This window comes from Trachurus japonicus, chromosome 5 (genome assembly GCF_045865225.1).
Source record: "Trachurus japonicus isolate A0001 chromosome 5, Traja_1.0".
NCBI lineage: Eukaryota > Metazoa > Chordata > Actinopteri > Carangiformes > Carangidae > Trachurus > Trachurus japonicus.
Window position 1 is genome coordinate 21,719,284 of NC_140911.1, and position 20,364 is coordinate 21,739,647.

Genomic DNA, 20,364 nt, shown 5'->3' on the forward strand with positions numbered 1-20,364 from the left:
TGTCTTGGCTCTATTTTTATTTTTTTCTTTCTTTTGTATGTACAAATAGTTACATACTTTTTTTAAAATACATGTTCGAAAATAAAATTCATTCATTCATTCAGATGTGAATGTGAGCAGAGTGTGGTCATCACCATGATGTGTTTTAAGTTTGTATTGGACCTGGACGGGGGAAGTCGGGTCACAAACAGAAATGAAACGAGGCTCAGCAGTTTTATACATCCAGAGAACATTTTTATTTACTTTTTAAAAACAAAAATAAACCTTATTGTTTTCATTACAGTGAAGACGTCCGAGTCTTTGAGGTGCTCAGCTTGCTGTTGCGGGCAGAGAGCATCATGGGAGCCAGACAGACAGAGGAACACAGACTGTGGATGTTCAGGAGGAGAGATGTTTTAAACTAACGACCTCTGACACAGAGAGAAGGTCCAGTCACCCGTCAAATTTCAACCGTGACCTTTCGCGTCGCCTAAACTCCGCCTGTTAAGAGTGAAACTTTATTTAAAACGCACAGTGAGTTGCAGTGACAGCTCGTGCCTCTGCAGGAGGAGAGAAGTGTAAACACAGAGGTACAAAATACTTTATAAATACAGCGTGGCCTTCGTGTAAAACAAGGTGAGAAAAATATAAATACAGAGCATCTTGATCTCTCAGTTTGCAGAGAGGAGGCGGCGAAGGTTCTCAAAACCGATGACGACGGGTTGTGAACCGGTTGGGTTTGCTGATTGACGGGCGTTTGAGCACGGTTAGTGTAAAGATGAGGGTGGAAAATAATCCCTGACTGTCTATGCTGTTTATAGTGGCTCCTCTTCCTCCTCCACCTCCCTGTTCGGACACATCATCAGGCAGAGGAGGAGGGAGGAGAGAAAAGTAAAGGAGCGTTTCAGAAAGCTACAGACCTGACGTCAAATTTAAAATCCCACCTTCTACGACAGGAGAGAGGGAAGGAGGAGAGAGAGAGAGAAAGAGAGAGGGAGAGGGAGGGGGAGAGAGAGAGAGAGAGAGTAAGGGGGGAAAATGTTACATGATTATAGGGAGGGGAGAGAAACAGGAAATGAAGACGTGAGCACAGGTGCGAGAGGAGGACACGAGGGGAGGACTTTGGATGCGAGGACACAGCAGTCCGTCCCTTCGTCTCACAGCCCGGTGTCGTTGTACGTGGGTGTGACCACCTTCAGGATGCTCTGTGCATTCTCCTCCACCAGAGGGCGCCACTTCACCTCGCCGGTCAGCAATAGGTCCTCGCCATCCAGAGCGTCGATGTACTGCATCTGCAACACAGCAGCAGAGGAAGAGGAGAAGGAGGAGTGAGTGTAGGAAGGTAAAAACACAGTGCGACGGGTACAAGTACTGCACTGAACCAAGTACTGTACATGGTACTGGTAAATGACGTGTTTTTACCACTGCAGCTGCCCGAGGTGGAGGTGGTTTAAAATACTTTACAGTGATTGAACATGTATGAAGTCACTAGCAGTGGCAGCTTCATGCGTGATGACAGTGACATTAAAGGAGAACTATGCAAGTCACGTCACTTTTCCTCCGTTTTGCTAACCCTCCTCCTGACCATGTGCATTTGTTTACAACGAAGCCGGTGAGAAATTAATCTATCAATAGAGCGGTGGATAACGTTATATATACAGTGTTACGGCATGTTTATTTGTGCAGTGTCGCGGTGCACAGAGACAAGAGCTGGGACACCAGGGCGGGGGCGCTGATCTTGCAAAGTAGTTTTTTAGCCAAGAGACGCGAGGTGGAAAGGAAAGAGGGCAGAGAAACAGAAAGAAGAAGAGTGTTGTGAACACAGAGTCGTTAAACAAAAGCTGCAGAGTCGATGATGAAAGAGAGGTGGAGTGGAGTGGGGGGGGGGGTTCAGCTCCTGCACCATGTGGCCCGGCAGCAGATGGAGGCTGCAGGTGTGTGAGAGACCAGGAGTGTTTTCGATCTCACAGAGGGAAAGAAAATATACAGAGTGGAGAGAGGGAGGAAGAGGTGAGCAGGCGAACGGGTGAGGAGAAGTGCAAAACAGACAGGGGTGGATTTTAGCCTTTAACATTCTTATTCAAAATGTAATAATTAGGGGTGTAACGAAAACCGATTTGAATCGGAAAATCGATTTTGATTTAAACGATGGGAGTGCATCGGTAGACAGACTAATGAATCGGTCTCAAAAGTAGCTTAAACCGGCCGATGGCCCGATTACAAAGTTATAAATTGGTTTAATGTTGCTGCTAGTAATAATCCAAACACATGAGCTCTGACTCTGATTCACACTGTGAGAGCAGCAAGTCACTGCTGGCTGATTGAAAAGAGCTAAGAATAAGGCACAACGTCGTGACACATCATTTTACGTTAGTTATTTGGATTAATAATTTCAAAAGTGATACGAATCATGACTTCAATGTAAGTGGAATTTTTTTGCATTTTATCTGGAGAAGATGACTTGTGGGCCGAGGCGTCTCTGTATCATCACTGCTGTTGTTTGTTGTTTTGTGGTTTGGATGTTGCTCTCCATCATATTGTGATTTTGATGAAATTTTAATTCATTACTCAGCTTCACTTTTCTCTAAACTTTGATTACTAAACTTTATTCTGAATAAAAACATTGGACCATTTTCCTTCCTTCCTCTCTCTTTGGACCTTGGCCAGTGATTTAAATGACGTGCTTGATCCAGTTCACTTTCACCAGGAGTCCAAGCTAAAAGGCCCAACACACCCGTGAAAAAACTTCACTCTGGAACTAGGACTGTCAAAATAAATGTTGTGAGGTGAAAATATAAAGGAGCAGAAAATGGAAAAGCAAAATACATTTACCTGAAAACAGAGTTACCGTATGTACTTAGTTATTTCCACCACTGCGTAAAAGAGAGATGAGGAGTTGTGGTGCAAAGAAATAGTTGCAGTTCTGTGATTTATATGTTTTTCTCCTCTTTTCTCTTTGCACTGTTGAATCACTGATTTCGTCATTTGAAAGTACAAATGAACCAGAACTGAGCTTGTGTTGCTTCCCGAGACTTGTTTTTTGGGGGGGAATCCTGGGAAATGGTCAGTCAATTAAATACTGAGAAGGAAAAAAGGTCCCTGGGATTTTCTAATTATGCTGCCTTGATAGTAACCTAAACTAATAACACAGGCTCAATGTGTGAAAAGTATAATCTTCTTGTTTAGATCGCCAGCATTTGGTCAGCCATGTGCAAAGACTTCAGTCTTATGCTGGGTAAAAGCAGATTGAGCTTGCTTTTGTATTTGAAGTGATGGTGAAAACAGGCACCCGCTTCTCTCTGACCATGGATGAGTACTCGTCTGTGCAAAACACAAGATTCATGAACGTAAATATCCACTCCGAAAGTGAACACTGGAATCTGGGAGTATTTTGGATTGAACCATGAAGCACTATAATTTGTTTTTGCTCAAAAATCATGAGGCCGATTTGTTTTTGTTAGGCAAGCAGTCTAAAGTTATTTGTATGCTACTTTACTGAAGTGGATTTGGAGTAATGTTAGGCTGTTAATGTGTGACGGCTGTCAAGACGCTCCAATGAGCCGAGGTCTACGGCTCCAGTTCAATTTTATTACTGTTATGTTACTTTTTTTTTTTCCAAGTGTCAGTGTGATTAATGCGGAGGGGAGTGTGTGACACACTTGTTTTCTTCCTCCTCCAAAGAAATAAAACATTTCATGTGTTAAAATATAGACGTTCTGTTTTTATGGGATTTCCCGGGATATCAGGGAGAGGGGCTCTTTTGGCCCGGGAATTGAAAAGAAGCAAATTTGGGAAACTTCAGCGACACTGAACAAAACATCATGAGTCTATCAGTGAGAAGAGGAAGGCGTGAAGCAGCTGAAGTCCCGAGTTTTATGTCCGTCTGTGTTTTAAATGAAGTTGCAAAGACAGAGGACGCAGCGTCACGCACATGCACCAGGACGTGAGTGTAAACACACCTGTTTGCGAACGTACTCCACCATCAGCTCCAGCTGTCTGGGGTCTTCACACTGGCGGTTGAACAGGTTTCTCCACAGAGCTGCAGCCAGCACCGAGTCATCAGACAGGATTCCCTGCACACACGTACACACACACGGTCATTACGTTATTGATCCTGAATCACACATGTTCAGATCAAACATCTTTCCTGTGAAACCAAAGACTCTGACTTGTTCATGTGTCAAAAACATTTCAAAATAAGAGACAATGAATGTCCACCTCATCTGACTATACTGATTCTGACTGTGACCTCTGACGCCTGCTCAATCATGGCTGCCAGTACATACACACGGGGAGAAACCCAGTGTTGCTGCGTTTGATTTGTTTAACTGTCGCAAAATGATGAGAAGTTGTGAGTGAGTGTCTGGAGTCCTTTGTTGCCTCATGTGGTCACTTATGTTAAAAAACACAAGCTGGTATGCAACTTTATAGTGTAGTCTAAATTCCTCTCCTTCCTCCATCTAAATCAAATGAAATCTAAAATCATATTAGTTTCAAATCAAATGCCAAATAAAAACATTTCTATATGTGAATTTCATCCCTCAGCGACACAAACAGCTGTCACAATAAAGAGTGGACAAGAGCCAGACACAATTCAAGTCTTTGATATTTGAAAGAAATGATTCAAAATGCCTTGTTGCCTAAACTTCAGGCCTGTCAGTAACCGATTCCTCTTTGTGTGTGTGTGAGAAACAAAGCGTCTCACCTCATCATATCCAAATATTGCAGCGTAGAAAGTTTCCGTCATCGCCTTGAGTGCTTCCTTTCTGTGGATGGCATCAATCTGCAGCAGACGAGAGACGAGAAGCAGAAACGCTGTGATCAAATACAGGTGAGGAGAGGCAGCTTCATTTCTACGTACAATGTATTCCATACACTGAGTAATACAATAGAACATGATAAAGGCAACAGATGGATAATAACGGGGTGTAGAGAAAAGATGTTAAAGGTAAATTTGAGCGCAGATTTTCAGCTCTGTCAAGTCAAACTGAAACGGCACAAACTTGAACATGAATTCGTCTTAAAATTCACATTTATCTATTCCAAACATAATCTTCAAAACCCCAGATCAGCCCCAATTCATCAGCTGGAGGCTGTGAATATCCGTGTAAAATGACATCCCAATTAAATCTCCAGCTCGTTTTTACCTGTTGCAGAATAAATCTGCATTTGCAGCAGCAGTTAAAATGCTGCCTGTTGCTGCCTACAGCTACAGCTGAACGTAATGACATGACATCCTTCAGCCCGGAGGATGAAGCTGAGCTGCGGCGGTGAAACGAGGGTTGACTCGGTCGTTGTGGGTTTTAGTTGGTTTCAGGTGGTCGCGGCGCTTAATTATGAACCTGGAGAAAATGACCAGTGTTTTTACTGCTGCACAATCAACATGAAACCTGAGAGCGGCTCCAATCACTGCTGCTGCTGTAAAAATACATGAGCTGCTGATGTGGAGCTCGATTAGGAAGCTGTGCCTGGTTTCTCAGTTTGACGCACACGCACAAAGTTCCTTTTCATTATTGTAGTGTCGTTTTTTTTATTTTCCTCATTTTCTGTTCTTTCCGTAACATTATTTTTCATTTATTTTCTTTCTTCTTTACTTTTTCATTCATGTTCAGGTCACTCACCTGTTGCTGATTGCGATTGTTTTCAGATATGATGTAACATCACTTTTGTTCCATTTCTAACTCAGATCTGATTCAACAAAATGCTGCAAAGACGGTGGTCTTCTTGTTCTCTCCTCGCCTGGTGAAGGGCAGAGGTGAGCCAGATGTTCGCCCGTCTATTATACATTGTGCACCACTTGTCTCAGTGCCGTCTTTATCTACCTGACTGAACCAGATAACCTGTTCTCTGAAAGGAAGAGTTACTATGCTCCAGGGAAAGATGCTGTTCTTCCTTCTACAGTATTTTTAAGACCAGTCACTTCCATGTGGCTCTGTTTCCGTGTTGAGGAAGAACACACTGAGCTGAGCACCGCTGTGAAGGTCACAGCAGGACCACAGAGTAAAGTGACATGTGAGAGTGAGAGGAGGAAGTGTTGTCGACGTTTTGCATCCTTCACACTCATAGAATATTATAATATACTACTACATTATATTAAATACATAGTTTAGTTTAAGTGTGTAGATTAAATCATTTAGATTGAGGGTTAAAGTTTGTGTTGAGGTCAAACATATAAATTCTCAGGCACGTGTGTTTGCGTGTGTCGAGACATACGTAAGTAAGCAAGTGAACGCAACGTACAGATGCTGACAGAGGTTCACATATGCAGCTGTGAAAATACGCAACGCCCCCCTCCCTACACACACACCCACACACACACGTACGTACCCCCCTCTGCGCTGCCCAATGCATGCGTGCGCACACGGTGAGTGACCTCACAAACCGCACTGTAATCCCTCATCTCTGACCTCGTTCTGTCACACGACGGCTAAACGAGCTCAATGAGCTCAAACTAACGACCTCAAGGTTTGAAGACTCTGATATGAGCTTCAGCCAGCTGCTGCTTCCACGTCAGACACTTCACCTGCCGTCCAGCTGAGCTCACAGGTGAATGTCAGTGGCCTGGATCTGATGAGGTGTGAACTCTGAACATTGTTTTACACGAATCTGACGAGGATAAAGCGATTCATAACTGGAGTCTGACTTGAACACCAGTGACTCGTGACCTCACTTGAACCGTCTGACTGGAAACTACTAGCTCTTCACCGTTTCTGACGAACGACAAACTTCCAACCAATCCGACTGCAGCGAACTGAGAGGGGAAGAAGAAATGTTGTGGAGGCAAAATGTGTTTTTTTGTGTTAATTATTTTTATTTATTTGATCATTCCAAAATATTTTCACCTCTGAGATTAGAGCGATTGCAATTATTTCCTTTCTTTTTGTTTTGTTGTTATATTTCTTTTGCCTTTAATTGATAGGACAGTTGATACAGACAGGAAAAGGGGAGAGCAACATGCAACAAAGTGTCCTTAAACTTCTGAAACTGTTCCAGAAATAAAAACGTGTGTGGGAGCCTGGGAGGAGATTAAATAAACTAAGAAGTACAGGAGAGAAGGATCTGAAGCTCTTATATCAGAATAAAAACCTGATGTGACGTTCTGCAGCGATAGAAAAAGTCCTCACCTGTTGTGTGCCCCCCTCTCATGCAATGACAATATTACAAATTGCAAAAATAAATGTCATGGCAGAACACGACAACAACTACCTCCCCTGTCCTGTAAATTTTACTAACTGTGATGTTTACCATGCGATTAAATACTGCATGCCCTCGAGTTGGGACGTGCCTTTATACAGTAGAGTACAGACTGAGTGGTTGTGTTTATAACGTACTGTAGGAGGGAATGAGCAGCTGTTGTTGTCCGTCTTGTCACTAAGAGCTGAGGAGTAGCAAAGACTTGCAGGAGCCTCCTGAGAAACAGGTCAGTAAAAATGACCATGGACATACGACTCACTGGCCACTTTATTAGGTACACCTGCTCACTGCTCAGCAACACAAACACAATCACAGCTACACACACTGCATTCAGGGATGTAGACATGGTGACAATGATCCGCTGAAGTTCAAACTGAGCATCAGAGCGGAGAAGAAAGGTGATGGCATGGCTGTTCGGTCTGAGTGTTTGAGAAACTGCTGACCAGCCACAACCATCCCAAAAACAGAAAAACATCCAGTGAGCATCAGTTCTCCGGTCAGAGACCTTACACCCACGGTCTGCACAAGAGCATCTCTGTTGAACCATGAAGCAGACAGGCCGCCGTTACAGCAACACAAGACCAGACAAGGTTCCACTCAACCAATCACAGGAAAGTGAGGGAACAGTTCACACAGGCACCAAAACTGGACAATAAAATGAACGATAAATGTTTCCTGGTTTGATGAGTCTCGATCTGTCCTCTAGCAGGACGACGCTCCACGTCACAAAGCATGAACATGACATTAAAGTGGCTGGTGTGTCTATTGTTACTGTATAAACACTGTAGACTGGCAGATGCTTGTTTATGTAACTATTCACTGACAATTATTATTATTTTTTTAAACGTTTTTTTTTACCTAAGTCTTTCAAACTTGAAAAGGTCGAACACAAACACACTCTGTGAACCTTCGAGCTGATTCCAGTTTAATCTGAGTGAGAGAAATTCTCTGTGAAAGCTCCACGTGAGCGAGGCCAAGATTTAAGTCTGTGATGTCAATGAGCGACACTTCCTGGAGCTGCTCCACTGACTGAGAATAGAGGAGTGACTCTGTGGACACGGCGACCGCGGCCAGACCCACACTCCGGGGATTTGGCTCCACTTTCTGCTCGAGAACTTCTGGCACAATTATGCTGATGTAAAACCTTAAATAAACAAAACCTGCATCCTATGCAGCATGCAATGGCACGGATAAAAACTTAATGCCCTGTTGCATCAGCCCGACACGGAAATGTTTCTGAAATAATGAATATTTATTTAAGAGAATGACATTTAGTTGTTTTCTGGCAAAGACGACGTTTGGACGCAGCTTGTTTCAGATTTGTGGCTTTTTAGAAAAACACGGCTACTTTAGAGAAAACTGAGCTGATGTTGGAAACTAACAAAGGATGATGTTTGTGTGGAACTGAAATATCACGCATCTCGTGAAACGTCTGATATACATGTATGTTATTAACACGACAATACAGCAGTTGTGCCTGTGTGACTTCAGCTGAAATAATTATGTTGGTTCATTGAGGTTAGAAGTTTAAAATAAGTATTTTTTGAATCAACTGATTGTTTATTTCCTTTTTTATTTGTTTCAAGTAACAATTTCCAGTCTCTCTGAAAAGATTTCTATTGTTTTAATAATAATAAACCTAATTTATAGAGATTTTATATTTTTTATAGTACTTTTCAAAGTGCTTTACATGAGGAGATAATACTATTAATAATAAACATAAAACACACTAAAGACAGCAGCAAACAGTAAAATAATGAGATACAAACTGTAACTGTATATTGAGGTTTTAAGCAGAAGCAGAGCAATAAGTGACAGCTTGGCACAGACAAGCAAACTGAGAGATGAGAGGGCTCTGGACCATTTTGTGTTAAAAAACAAGAGAATTTTAAAATCTATCCTCAATGTAACAAGGAGCCAACGCAAAGATGCCGGTACCAGAGTAAGATTCTCTCTTCCTGCTTTTGGTTTGCTGCTGAATCATGACCAGTTCTTTCTTTTAGAGCCCGACTGATTAATCCACAGAATAATCAATTATTGATATCCTGCTATGTTCTGAATTTGAACTTGAATCAAATGTTTTGTACACACCACAACCTGCACTCTGGCCAGATGACTTTGCTCTCATTAAACACGGGAGATCAACAGACACAACACGCCACTTAGTTCCTGTGCTGCCTTTAGTGGTTGTAATAACATCCTTGCAAAGGACGTGAGGTTGTTGGAAAGACGTGGACGGTAATGTAACCCCCAGTCCAGGGTCCTATAATTAGTGTGTTATCACAGACGCACTGTGCATCAGGCTATACGTGTAATAATGTGATGAATGTACAACATGTGTTTGTTATGGAACTGCTGATACGTGATCCTCTGGATGAACATTGAGCTGTGACAGAAGCTACACAAGGACACACACACACACACAGAGGGAGAACTTACCCCCATGATTTTGCTCCTCTGCTCCACGTCCTCCCACATGGAGTGCACAATGTAACGACACATGTACTTCCCCGCTCTGCCCTCCTGACGCATTCGCACCAAACACATCCTGACAGAGAGGGGAAGCGGGTGAAGTGAGGGGCTTTTTTTTTTTTGCTTTGTGTGACCCTTCATGACAAGAAACTGCTGTGATCTAAAGTTTCAACTGTGTGTCGATCTTGTGTTACAGCGTTCACAAGAAAAAAAAGTGCAGCTCCTCTTTCTGGAGCTAATTAGTTTTCACACCAGATGTTTTCGCCTGTGCACGTGACATCAGGTATCAGCTGGTATCAATCTGAGCTCGAAGTGTTGCAGTGACTTCTGGGAAATCAGTGGTCCCCTCATTAAAATGCTGATTTATGCAGCAACTGCAACTGCTCTAAACTCTCTAAACACATCATCTCCTCCGTGTGGTGCGAGTACTGAGTTCATATTCATAAGTTACAGATAACGCATTTCAAACGTGTGTGTGTGTGTGTGTGTGTGTGTAACTCACCATACATGCAGCTGTGCGACCAGGAACCAGGAGTTGAGTGTGTCGGGGAGGGCGCATTCTAAAAAAAAAAGAAAAAAAAGAAAACAGCGTTACAACAAAATATTCATAAACATGTTCCCATCTGACACTGCAGAGCTGCAACTAGCAATTAACTGCAATTAATGATTCACTGCAGCTTTGTGAAGCCCTTTCACACATAGCAGCTGTAGCCTGCATATGAACTGCTTTTGTTTTGTCAATTCTTTCTATTTACTTATTACATTCTTCAGTTTTCTGTTGTCATATCTTTGTAATACCTGTAAAATGTCGAATATATTCCAGAAATCCTAAAACAATAGCCCATAAAGATGAGTTATTAGTCATTTTGGACAGTCTCAGAGCAAAAATGTCAAACACTCTCTGGTTCCAGCCCCTCAAATGTTCCTGCTCCCCATCGGACATGACAACATGTAACTGAATATTTGTAGGAAAATAAAATCAGACATTTTTAAACACACAAGTCATCTGAGAGAATACTGATTAATTAATATGATGATATGATGCGATAAAATCAGCAGTTTTGTCTCAAGACAAGATCTCCTGAGTCCTTATGTAATGTATTTCAATCAGCCTGTGAACCACGATCAGGGCCATTTTTATAACAATGTAAAACGCAGTATGATGGTGCAGCAGGCTCCAAGTGTGTGTGTGTAAATGATATTAGTGCCTGTAAGTAATATTAGTGTGTATGTGTGTGTGCCAGGCAGTAAAGTGTCAAATAAATGTGTCAGGCAGGTTGTGACAGTGTCCCTGAACACTCATCAACCCCATTTGGACTGGGACCGACACCAACACCTTAATGGTCAGTGTTTGGATCAGTCTAACACTGAAGTAAGAGTGCGTGCGAGTGAGTGTGTGCGTGTGTAAGAGTCAAAGAGTAAGAGAGAGAGAAAGTTTTTAAACCAGTGATTTTCCAGCTTCACTCAGTGTGTGTATTGAGAACACTTTGAAAAGTGTTACGCTGCATTAAAAGCTCGAAAGTTTAGTTTGAAGCTGGGAACAACATCTGACATCACCTGAATTACATCACATTTGACGTGACTGGTGTGAATGTGGTGTGAATGAATAATGGTTTCTGTAAAGCGATAAGCCTGTGAATATTCTTATTTGTCCAGGTCATAGTTATCTCAAGGAAATTTAAATCGACCGTAACTGGACTTGGTCATTCCTAACAACACAACATCAAATTGGTGGTTTGAGCTGCGTGTTTGAACTAATGTGTGTGTGTGTGTGGTGAGAGGACTGGACTCTAGTTTCCACTTACTGTCAAAGAACTCATCATAATTGACTCTCTCCACACAGCAGGTGTACATGCGTAAGGCAGCAATCTTGATTTTCTGTGGAGACAAAAAAAAAGAAGATCATTAAAACCTGTCACAGATATGATGAACTTCATCTGTATTGGATATTTCAGGGTTCACAACAATACAGGTGTGTCTATAAACAGCACCAAAAACAGCCTTGACCCAATTTTAAAAATGATGGCACACTGAATCTATGTGTTTGTACATGTAGGAGCAGAGAAGATTCCTGGCCGACAGCCTATAACTTCAACTCCCTGCTGGGAGGTCGGATCTCCTCTGTCGCCCTCTGACCACCACACACACAGGTCATGTAACCGTCCTTCACAGCAAAGCTGTCTTATTCAGACTGACCAGTTTAAATGTTTTCCACAACCGAGTGTTGTTACTGTGCTTCATTTCCACCCCCATCACCTTTGTTTCTCCTGTTTGATAGATCAAAGCCTCTGGCCCAGTGGTGTTCCTCCAGGGTGTTGGTGACATGTTTGTACTCAACCAACTGATTAAATACGGGTTGGTGCTGCTGGTGTTGTATTTACATACAGTACTTTCACTCTGTATTCAGTTCAGTACAAAAACCTGAGGTTCACTGCAGACAGAACTTTTACTTAGCTCTTAAAAACCTACTTACTAGTTAGTTACTGTTGTTAATCTTGCTTTCTGTACTGTACCTAAACACACCCACAACCTCTTCTAGAGCTGACCTATAAAACCCTTGGATTTATATTTTAGGACTCTGCTTAGGAAATGAAGATCAAATTTGACTTTAATTTCAGTAAATATGGTACAAAGCTGCTGCCACTTCCCTGAGCTCCTACGATGTAATGCAGCAGGAGCTAATAACCAGAGATCAGTCAGTATCTCTCCGTCCGGTTTGTAGCATCTGATCTGGTGCAAAACACTGTCCACTGTTAAGTTTCTAGTCTGTGGATAAAAGTAGCAGCATGACTAATTTATTCGGCATCAAACAGAGGCAGCAACTGAGTGGGATTTGACGTTAGCAGCCAACATTAGTGGAGTCGTTTCACATTTAGATATGGGGCCGTATATACAGTTGAAAAAGCTCGAGCTCATCAACATGTTGAAGACGATCGACTTCAGATATGACCGACTTGGCCTTTAATTTATCTGAAAAATTCCTCCAATAAAAAGTTGATTAAAAACATACATCTGGTGAAGAATCTCATGTTTTGTTAGTGTTATAATCACTGTTATTGCTAATGCTGCTTCTTTAAGGCCCCCACACACCGCCCCAACGGCCTTTTGTCGAGAGACTCGTCGGACACAGTCGGAAAAAAGATGCAGTGAAACACACCGCCTCGACTACTGCCGACTACACAGCAGCCTGTACGTTCTGCGCTTGCGCGAGATGCAAAAGTCTCCCTAACAGTGGGCGGTGCTAGTCTGTGCCAGTAATCCCAAACATGAAAACAGGAAATGCCGTAACGGAGAAACCATAGAAGAAACCATGGAGATTAAAAACAAAGTGCACACAACATTAGCTTGTTGTTAGTTTTGAGAAGACATTTTGGAAAACAAAGCTTGGCAGCAAATGATCGCTCTGGCTGAGCTGATGGTCACGTTGTCTGCTCTCGGGCTCGTTATTGTCCGGAGACACCGCAGGCAGGAAAAAGGAACACACCAAACAGAAGGTCAGTGGTTCGATTCCCGGCTCCCCCTGTCTGCATGTCGAAGTGTCCTTGGGCAAGACACTGAACCCACACCTGCCCTGTGTGAATGTGTGTGAATGATTATCTCCCAAAGCCTGTCTGCGAACAGTGCTGTATGAATAGCCGTGTTTCCACTGCAGGAGTTCCTGGTAAAGGGAGGGGGTAGGAACTTCTACAGGAACCGTCCTCTCACTCGGCCCTCTCAGTGGCCGTGTTTCCACTGCAGAGTAGGACCCCGCGGCGACGTCATGAGTTTCGATCGCCGCTTAATCGCTGTGCGACAGTTTCGACCGTGACGTCACCCAGGCAGGTCACAAGCACATGCACAAAAATCATAACAACAACGAAGAAGGATGGAAGGAGCTGAAGCGGTAGCCGCGTTTCTGGTTTGTGTGTTTGTGCACATGGCGGTTGATTGTAATCGTAATAGTAAATAGTTTTCATTTTTATTTTTTACTTTTCATGGCATTGTTTTGTGGCGTGATGGATCCCCAGTGTGTCGAGGTGCGCTGATATTTTCATTTCGCCGCGATGACTCAAACCCCCTCTGAATCTCCTTGGTGCTGTAGACTGTAATCGAGGTCTGCACCTCACCGTCGGTCCATTTGTGTACATCTTCCTGCTGTTTTCTTGTTGTTTACAGCGGTGTCTGCTAGGCTAATGCTCCCCTTCTGCTCCCCCTTTTAAAAATGCCGGTTGTTTTGGTGCTTTCTGGTAGCGTCAGAGCCTGCTCTAGCTTTAGCCAATCAGTGCCGGGTTAACCTTGAGACCCACCCAGGAGCTTTTCAGGGCCGAACGGAGTACCTACCCTGGAGTAGGTACTCCGTTGGCCCCCGTAAAAGTTCCTGTAAAGCCGTGTTTCCACTGCAGGAGTTCCTGGTAAAGGGAGGGGGTAGGAACTTCTACAGGAACCGTCTTCTCACTCGGCCCTCTCAGTGGCCGTGTTTCCACTGCAGAGTCGGACCCCGCGGCGACGTCATGAGTTTCCATCGCCGCTTAATCGCTGTGCGACAGTTTCGACCGTGACGTCACCCAGGCAGGTCACAAGCACATGCACACAAATCATAACAACAACGAAGAAGGATGGAAGGAGCTGAGGCGGTAGGCGCGTTTCTGGTGTGTGTGTTTGTGCACATGGCGGCTGATTGTAATCCTGCTTGAGTTTTTTTTTTTTTTTTTTTTTACTTTTAACAGCATTGTTTTGCGGCGTGATGGATCCCCAGTGTGTCGAGTTGCGCTGATATTTTAATTTCACCGCGATGACTCAAACCCCCTCTGAATCTCCTTGGTGCCGTAGTCTGCAATCAATGTCTGCACCTCATCGTCGGTCCATTTGTGGACATCTTCCTGCTGTTTTCTTGTTGTTTACAGCGGTGTCTGCTAGGCTAATGCTCCCCTTCTGCTCCCCCTTTTAAAAATTCCGGTTGTTTTGGTGCTTTCTGGTAGCGTCAGAGCCTGCTCTAGCTTTAGCCAATCAGTGCCGGGTTAACCTCGTGCCCCACCCAGGAGCTTTTCAGGGCCGAACGGAGTACCTACCCTGGAGTAGGTACTCCGTTGGCCCCCGTAAAAGTTCCTGTAAATGGCCCTGAGGGGGAGGTTCCTGCAGTGGAAACACGCACCAACGGGGCTGGCCCCGTAAAATTACCCTGAAGTTCCTGCAATGGAAACGCGCCTAATGTGTGTGAAAGGGTGAATGCGACCATTACATTGTAAAGCGCTTTGACGAGTGACTAGAAAAGCGCTATATAAGTGCAAGTCCATTTACCATTACCGTTTACGCGTACCTGACACCACCCGACTCTCCCCGACGCGACCGAAAGCTCGACGGTCTGGCCGGTGTGTTGCTGGCTTTACACATCCACAGCTTCCTGCTTTGTAGTGACGCTGCCATGAACAGTGTGTTGTGATAAGAATAGTGAACTCTACCTCCGCATTTGTGAGGAGCTACAGCAGCTAAGACAAACTGTGACTGGTCGGCTTGTGTTTGCTCATCCAGGTATCTTCTGCATGTAGAATTATCGACCACTCACCCATTTGTTGTATTTGAGTGGTCCTGTGAAGCCCATGGCCTCAATCAGCTTGGTGAAGGCTCCGACCTCTTCCTCTGTGTGCTGCCGTGTCTCCTTCACATTATGGAGCTGCCGGACAAAAGAGACAGAATATAAGACAGTGAGTGCAAGAAATGCAAGAGAAAGGAGGAAAAGAGAAAAGAACAAATGAGGAGCTAGGACAGAGTGATGAGTTGGACGGCGTTTTTGAAGAAGAGGGTAAAAGAAAAGAGTGATGAAAAACGAGGGAGGACAGAAAAGGCAGAAGTAAAAACAACCCTTTCTACTCACAGTGTATATACATTGTATAACTCTCATTAAATCAACAGCACACACAACCTACAGTGTGATGACACACACCTGGGGAACATGACCTTTACTGGGCCAGTGCAGCTGTTGAGTAGATTAATATAGTGACCTATTCTGAGCTGCATGTTGTCTTTACAGTTTCATTACACGCCACGACCTCAGTGACCCCTCATCACTGCTGCTGCTGCTTTCACATCACGATTTCTGGCCAAGTCTTTGACAGCGACACTTTTCTGCTGAACTTGAACTACGATGAAACGACAAAACCTGCAAATGTTTAAATCGTGTCTGTGTTCAATATGCAGAGCGGTTAGGAAACGTAGTAGTGACCAAAACACAAGACAAATACAGTCATAAGACGACTCCCTCTCTTCTTCCCATATCTGACGAGTGTTTTCTCTCTCACAATGTTGAATATTACATCAAACAGCAAAGTTAGCAATGTCCAACCCCCGAGCAAGATGGAGGATATATGGCTTTCAAAAAAAAAAGAAATATATATATAAATGCATTTGTAAAACAAACAAACAAAAAAAATTATCATAAATATGTTCTAAAATAAAATATGCTCAAACCTGTAAACTTAGGGGAAACAGTGGAAGCCACTCTCAGAACAGTCCTCATCAAGTCTTTCATGTTGATATAGTCTCAGTCACAGTCAGTTTTTTTTGTCCTGTTTCATTTCTAATATGTCTCTCTGAGCGCTTATCGTGACATTTTTAGCTGCTGGACAGATGTTTCTGTCTGTTTTTGCAGTAAAGACGGTGGGAAATTCTCTGCACTCATTTTCCCTTGTCAAGAATTTGTTTTTCCGCTGCAGCGAAACCTGAACCAACAGAAACATGTCGAGGTTAGAACAGGGAAATCTGCTTTAAGGTCAGCTGACTGTAAAATGCAGACTACAAACATACCTTACAAGAGCTCACAAACCGAGCAACACTGATGCTACAAAACACTCACAATGCAACGCTCTCTGTTTAAGTGTATGGCCGTGTCCCCGGTCGGTCAGTGCTGCATCGTTCAGAGCCTGCAGCACAACCGTGGGACCAGACTGTCCCGTTTCAAAGCTGAGGAATGTGAAGGATCCAACGACTGGATCTTTTGTGACCTAAACTTTCCCAAGGTTTAAGGCTGCCAGTAATAAAAGCCAACAGTGAAAGAGTCTTGAGGATCACACTGTTAATCTAAGTATCATGTTTCAGCTCAGTTTTAAAACCAAAAGTTATGTACTGTCATAGATGCGAGACGACAGGAGCCACACTTTGTGGCGCAACGGTACACAGGTGGTGATGCACAGAGGAAACCCTCAGTAGACCCGACTGTCTCACTTCAGTTCAGCCTTCATGCTCTACAATGGTTGTGCCGGGGGGAAGGGGGGGTGCACCTTCGTAATCGGCACCTGAATAAAGCCATTACTTGTGTTAAATTGTTTCCCTTTGGAGTCTTTAAGGACATGTGCTGATGTGAAGACATAAAACTTTAGTCCTATTTAGACACCTGTATAAGATGATTTTAAAAACAGGATTTATAGACCATATGCAATCAGGACTCCAAGACTTTTTTCTCTGTACTCATTCAAGCTTGTAGGATTTGAAATAAAGCAGTGACTAAAGATGACTAAAAAGGTGAATACCCATTGGATCAACATCAACAAACACTAAATCCTGCTTTTTCCGCTGCAGCATGTGTCATTAGACTTTTCCTGTCTGGTAAGCTCAACACTCCCAGTTAGCAACGCAGGCTTTGTGTAAAAGATTCATGATCCTGATGAGTTATTTTCTCAGACTGGAACATAGATCTTTTTCGGCCACTAAATTTACTGCTGCACATGGGCTTTAAATAACTCTCCCCTCTCTCTCTCTGCGCAAGTGTGCATGTCACTTTACCTGTGTGGTGATGTGCAGAGTCCGACATGGTGCTGAACACGGAGGGGAGACTCTGGCCAGCTGGCAAGCTACTAAAGCTCTAGCAAAGCAGGCTTCCTGATCTGATGCCTGGATGGAGACGGAGAGAAGGACAGAAAGACGTTAAGGAAAGAGGAGGACGAGAGATTAAGCTCAGAGAGGATGAGAGATACAGTGTAACATCAACAGCTGCCGCCAGGGAAATGATAAAACTAACATGAACATACATTTATTTTATACATTTCGTGGTTCTAATTTTGTCCCGGCACAAAACTGGAAAGAGGTTTGGATGGTGGTTAAAATGGAGAGTCGCACTTCCAACAATCCCAGAGCAGGTTTTTGGATTTCCCCACACCGACTTCTTCTGATACCAAATCTCTCAATGTAGCCTCTAACAACAGCTGGATAGAATAACATCTGGGCATCGTCTTCCTTGCAAAGGAGTCAATTGTCTATTTCGTTTCTACACAATTCATGCACATCTCCTGAAAACAGTTTTCAGGAGGAGATGAAAGTTGCTTAAGATGTGGGTGTGACCCTGACACCCACAGCCACATGTTTGGCCCTGCCTGGGGCTGGAGGATGTTTGGATGACAGGGGAAGGTTTTATTGCCAGTTTTTTTATTTTATAATATTACCAATATGTAGCCAAGCTTTAGTTGTGCTTCTCTTCAAATGGAAAAAGATGCATCAACATCTCATAAACACTGGCCGGAGGACATAATGCCACACTTCCAACTGCAGAGGCAGAGCTGGAATCATATGATCTGGCAACATTTTTAAAATTGGACAAATCTTCCTTAATGTGTATAATTTGATTCCGAGTGTGCATGTGTGTGTATGGGAGAACTGAAGACTTGAGTAAAGATAAATATAAAACAGTGAGGCTATTAGTGGGAAGACGCCAGGAGCCTCACACTAGTACAGTATGTTTCTGTGCTAATAACTGCAGCAGTGTTTCAAAGCCTTCAAAAACAGCCTCCTCCTCATCATGTGTTCATCATATGTTTATGAAAACAATATTTTGTCAAACGGATGGCTATTATCTATTTATATAACACTATAAACTGTGACCTCACCACCACATCATTTAAACTGAGGTGACCATCATTGTAACATCTCGATATATTAGAAAATAATGTACAATTCTGAAATGCATGAGCAGGAGTGAATCAAGACTTCTTACAGATTTCTCTGTGACTTTCGCATCAATATGACGTCGCCCACTACCCAAAGGTTTTCAGCAGGTATTTTTCTGGTATGACCAAATGTAGCAGGATATCGACTAATAAGAGTTATTCTATAATTACATTATCAATTAATCTTTTACTTTCTTGATGAAGTGATGAATCCCTCACAAACACAGCACCACTGAGAGTTGGGTTTAAGATCATCAATGTTGCTTAATATGTCTATTCCAACATGGATATGTGCAATATATCACTCATTTATATAGCCTTCATATGTTGCATCTTGTTGACCCTTTGTGTTCACTGTACAGACTGAACTGGTTGTTTCTGGGTAACCTGTGTGAGACGTGTATCATGCAGCTGTGGAATATCAGACACGTGATTGCTCTATCGATTGATTAGCTAATCAATCACTGCTTCAATCTGCTGTTCGCCAGAGCTTCAGGTGAACCTGGGTCAGTGTCTTCATATTTCCATCAGAGCCCTGAGGCTGTTGTGTGTCTGAGGCCGTCGCTGTTGGACTGACGTGACGTGACGTGACGTGACGTGAGGTAACGGTCAAGTTCACCTGCACAAACCAGGTAACGTCACAGGTCGTTAAATCTCATTAAACGGACACGTTTTACTTTAATTAAACCTTAAACCCAATGAAACAGTTGAACAGTCCTCTTTCCTGTCGTTTACGTCTCAGTTATCAGCTCCGGTCGCTCCTGTCCCGGTTTCTACCGTGTCGTTAGTTCACGCAGCTTCAATCCCCTTAGCGGCGGAGCTAACGGCGGTGGACGGTGTTACCTGTCGGTAGGCGGCTCTGCACGCGGGCCCGTTCACCAGGTGTCTGACGGCGGACTGCAGCGGCCGCCGGTACATGGCTCCTGCCGGTGTGGATGTCGCAGGTGAGGAGCGGGGGGCTGCCTGCTGCCACCAAACTGCGGCTCCCTTCAGTAAAAGCTGATGGTTTGGTAACTGCGGTCCTCCTCCGCCTCCTCCCCCTCTGCAATGTCAACGGAATCTGTCCGGCTCGCGGCTCCGTCCGGCCAGGAAACAGGCCCCGGCGAAGAAACGTTCCGCTTGAGCATAATCGTGTTTTATTCCCGTGTTTTTAATTTGTGTAACGTTATACTTAATTTCATTTTACTTTATAATTGTTATAATTACTTGTCTTGTTTTCTAATTTATTTATATGTATATTTTTCTGTTTGTGCCAAGAGTCAGTGGAACGAAATTTCGTTCTATGCACACTGTGTATTTTGAGAGACAATAAAGTACCTATTCATTCATTCATTCATTCATTCATTCATTCATTCATTCATTCATTCATAATTGTAATGTTCAGTTTTTCGTATTTTTTTGAAAAATATTTTAGACACAAGTGCATGGTCATTAAATTGTTGAGCAGCCTGACTCAGGTGTGTTTATTTTATCTGCTCTCTTTTCAAACTTATTGACAAAATAACATAAACACCTGTTTGGGTGTTCAATCAGAATACACTCCTTTTTTTTAATAGCTTGGTTTAAACCTTAATACTGAGCAACTGAGAGGCACAAATTTAAAACAGTCCATCCCTGTCAGACATTTAAAAAATTCTTCCAGCTGAACTGACCCTCACCCAAATCAGGAGCACACAGGCCTTTAAACAAAAGATAGTGAAACTCATTGGAACTAAAAGTTTCCACAAAGCTGCAGAGTTGTCTGACTCTCAAGTCATTAGTTGTCCCTCTTCTGTGTATTTTCCACCTATCAAAAGAAAATTCAGCC

The 20,364-nt window shown here is 43.3% G+C and overlaps 1 protein-coding gene across 1 annotated transcript; it reads right to left on the reverse strand.

The window, feature by feature from the left end:
* Positions 1-212: 212 nt before the first annotated feature.
* Positions 213-19,619, reverse strand: uqcc1 (ubiquinol-cytochrome c reductase complex assembly factor 1). The gene is made up of 9 exons (XM_085776761.1): positions 19,401-19,619; positions 17,401-17,508; positions 15,188-15,295; positions 11,451-11,523; positions 10,148-10,205; positions 9,613-9,721; positions 4,685-4,762; positions 3,939-4,052; positions 213-1,271 (listed from the first exon to the last, which is right to left on the reverse strand). The coding sequence occupies exons 1-9, from the start codon at positions 19,473-19,475 to the stop codon at positions 1,137-1,139; spliced, it is 858 nt and encodes a 285-aa protein (XP_085632887.1). The 5' UTR covers positions 19,476-19,619; the 3' UTR covers positions 213-1,136.
* Between the last annotated feature and the right edge of the window lie 745 nt (positions 19,620-20,364).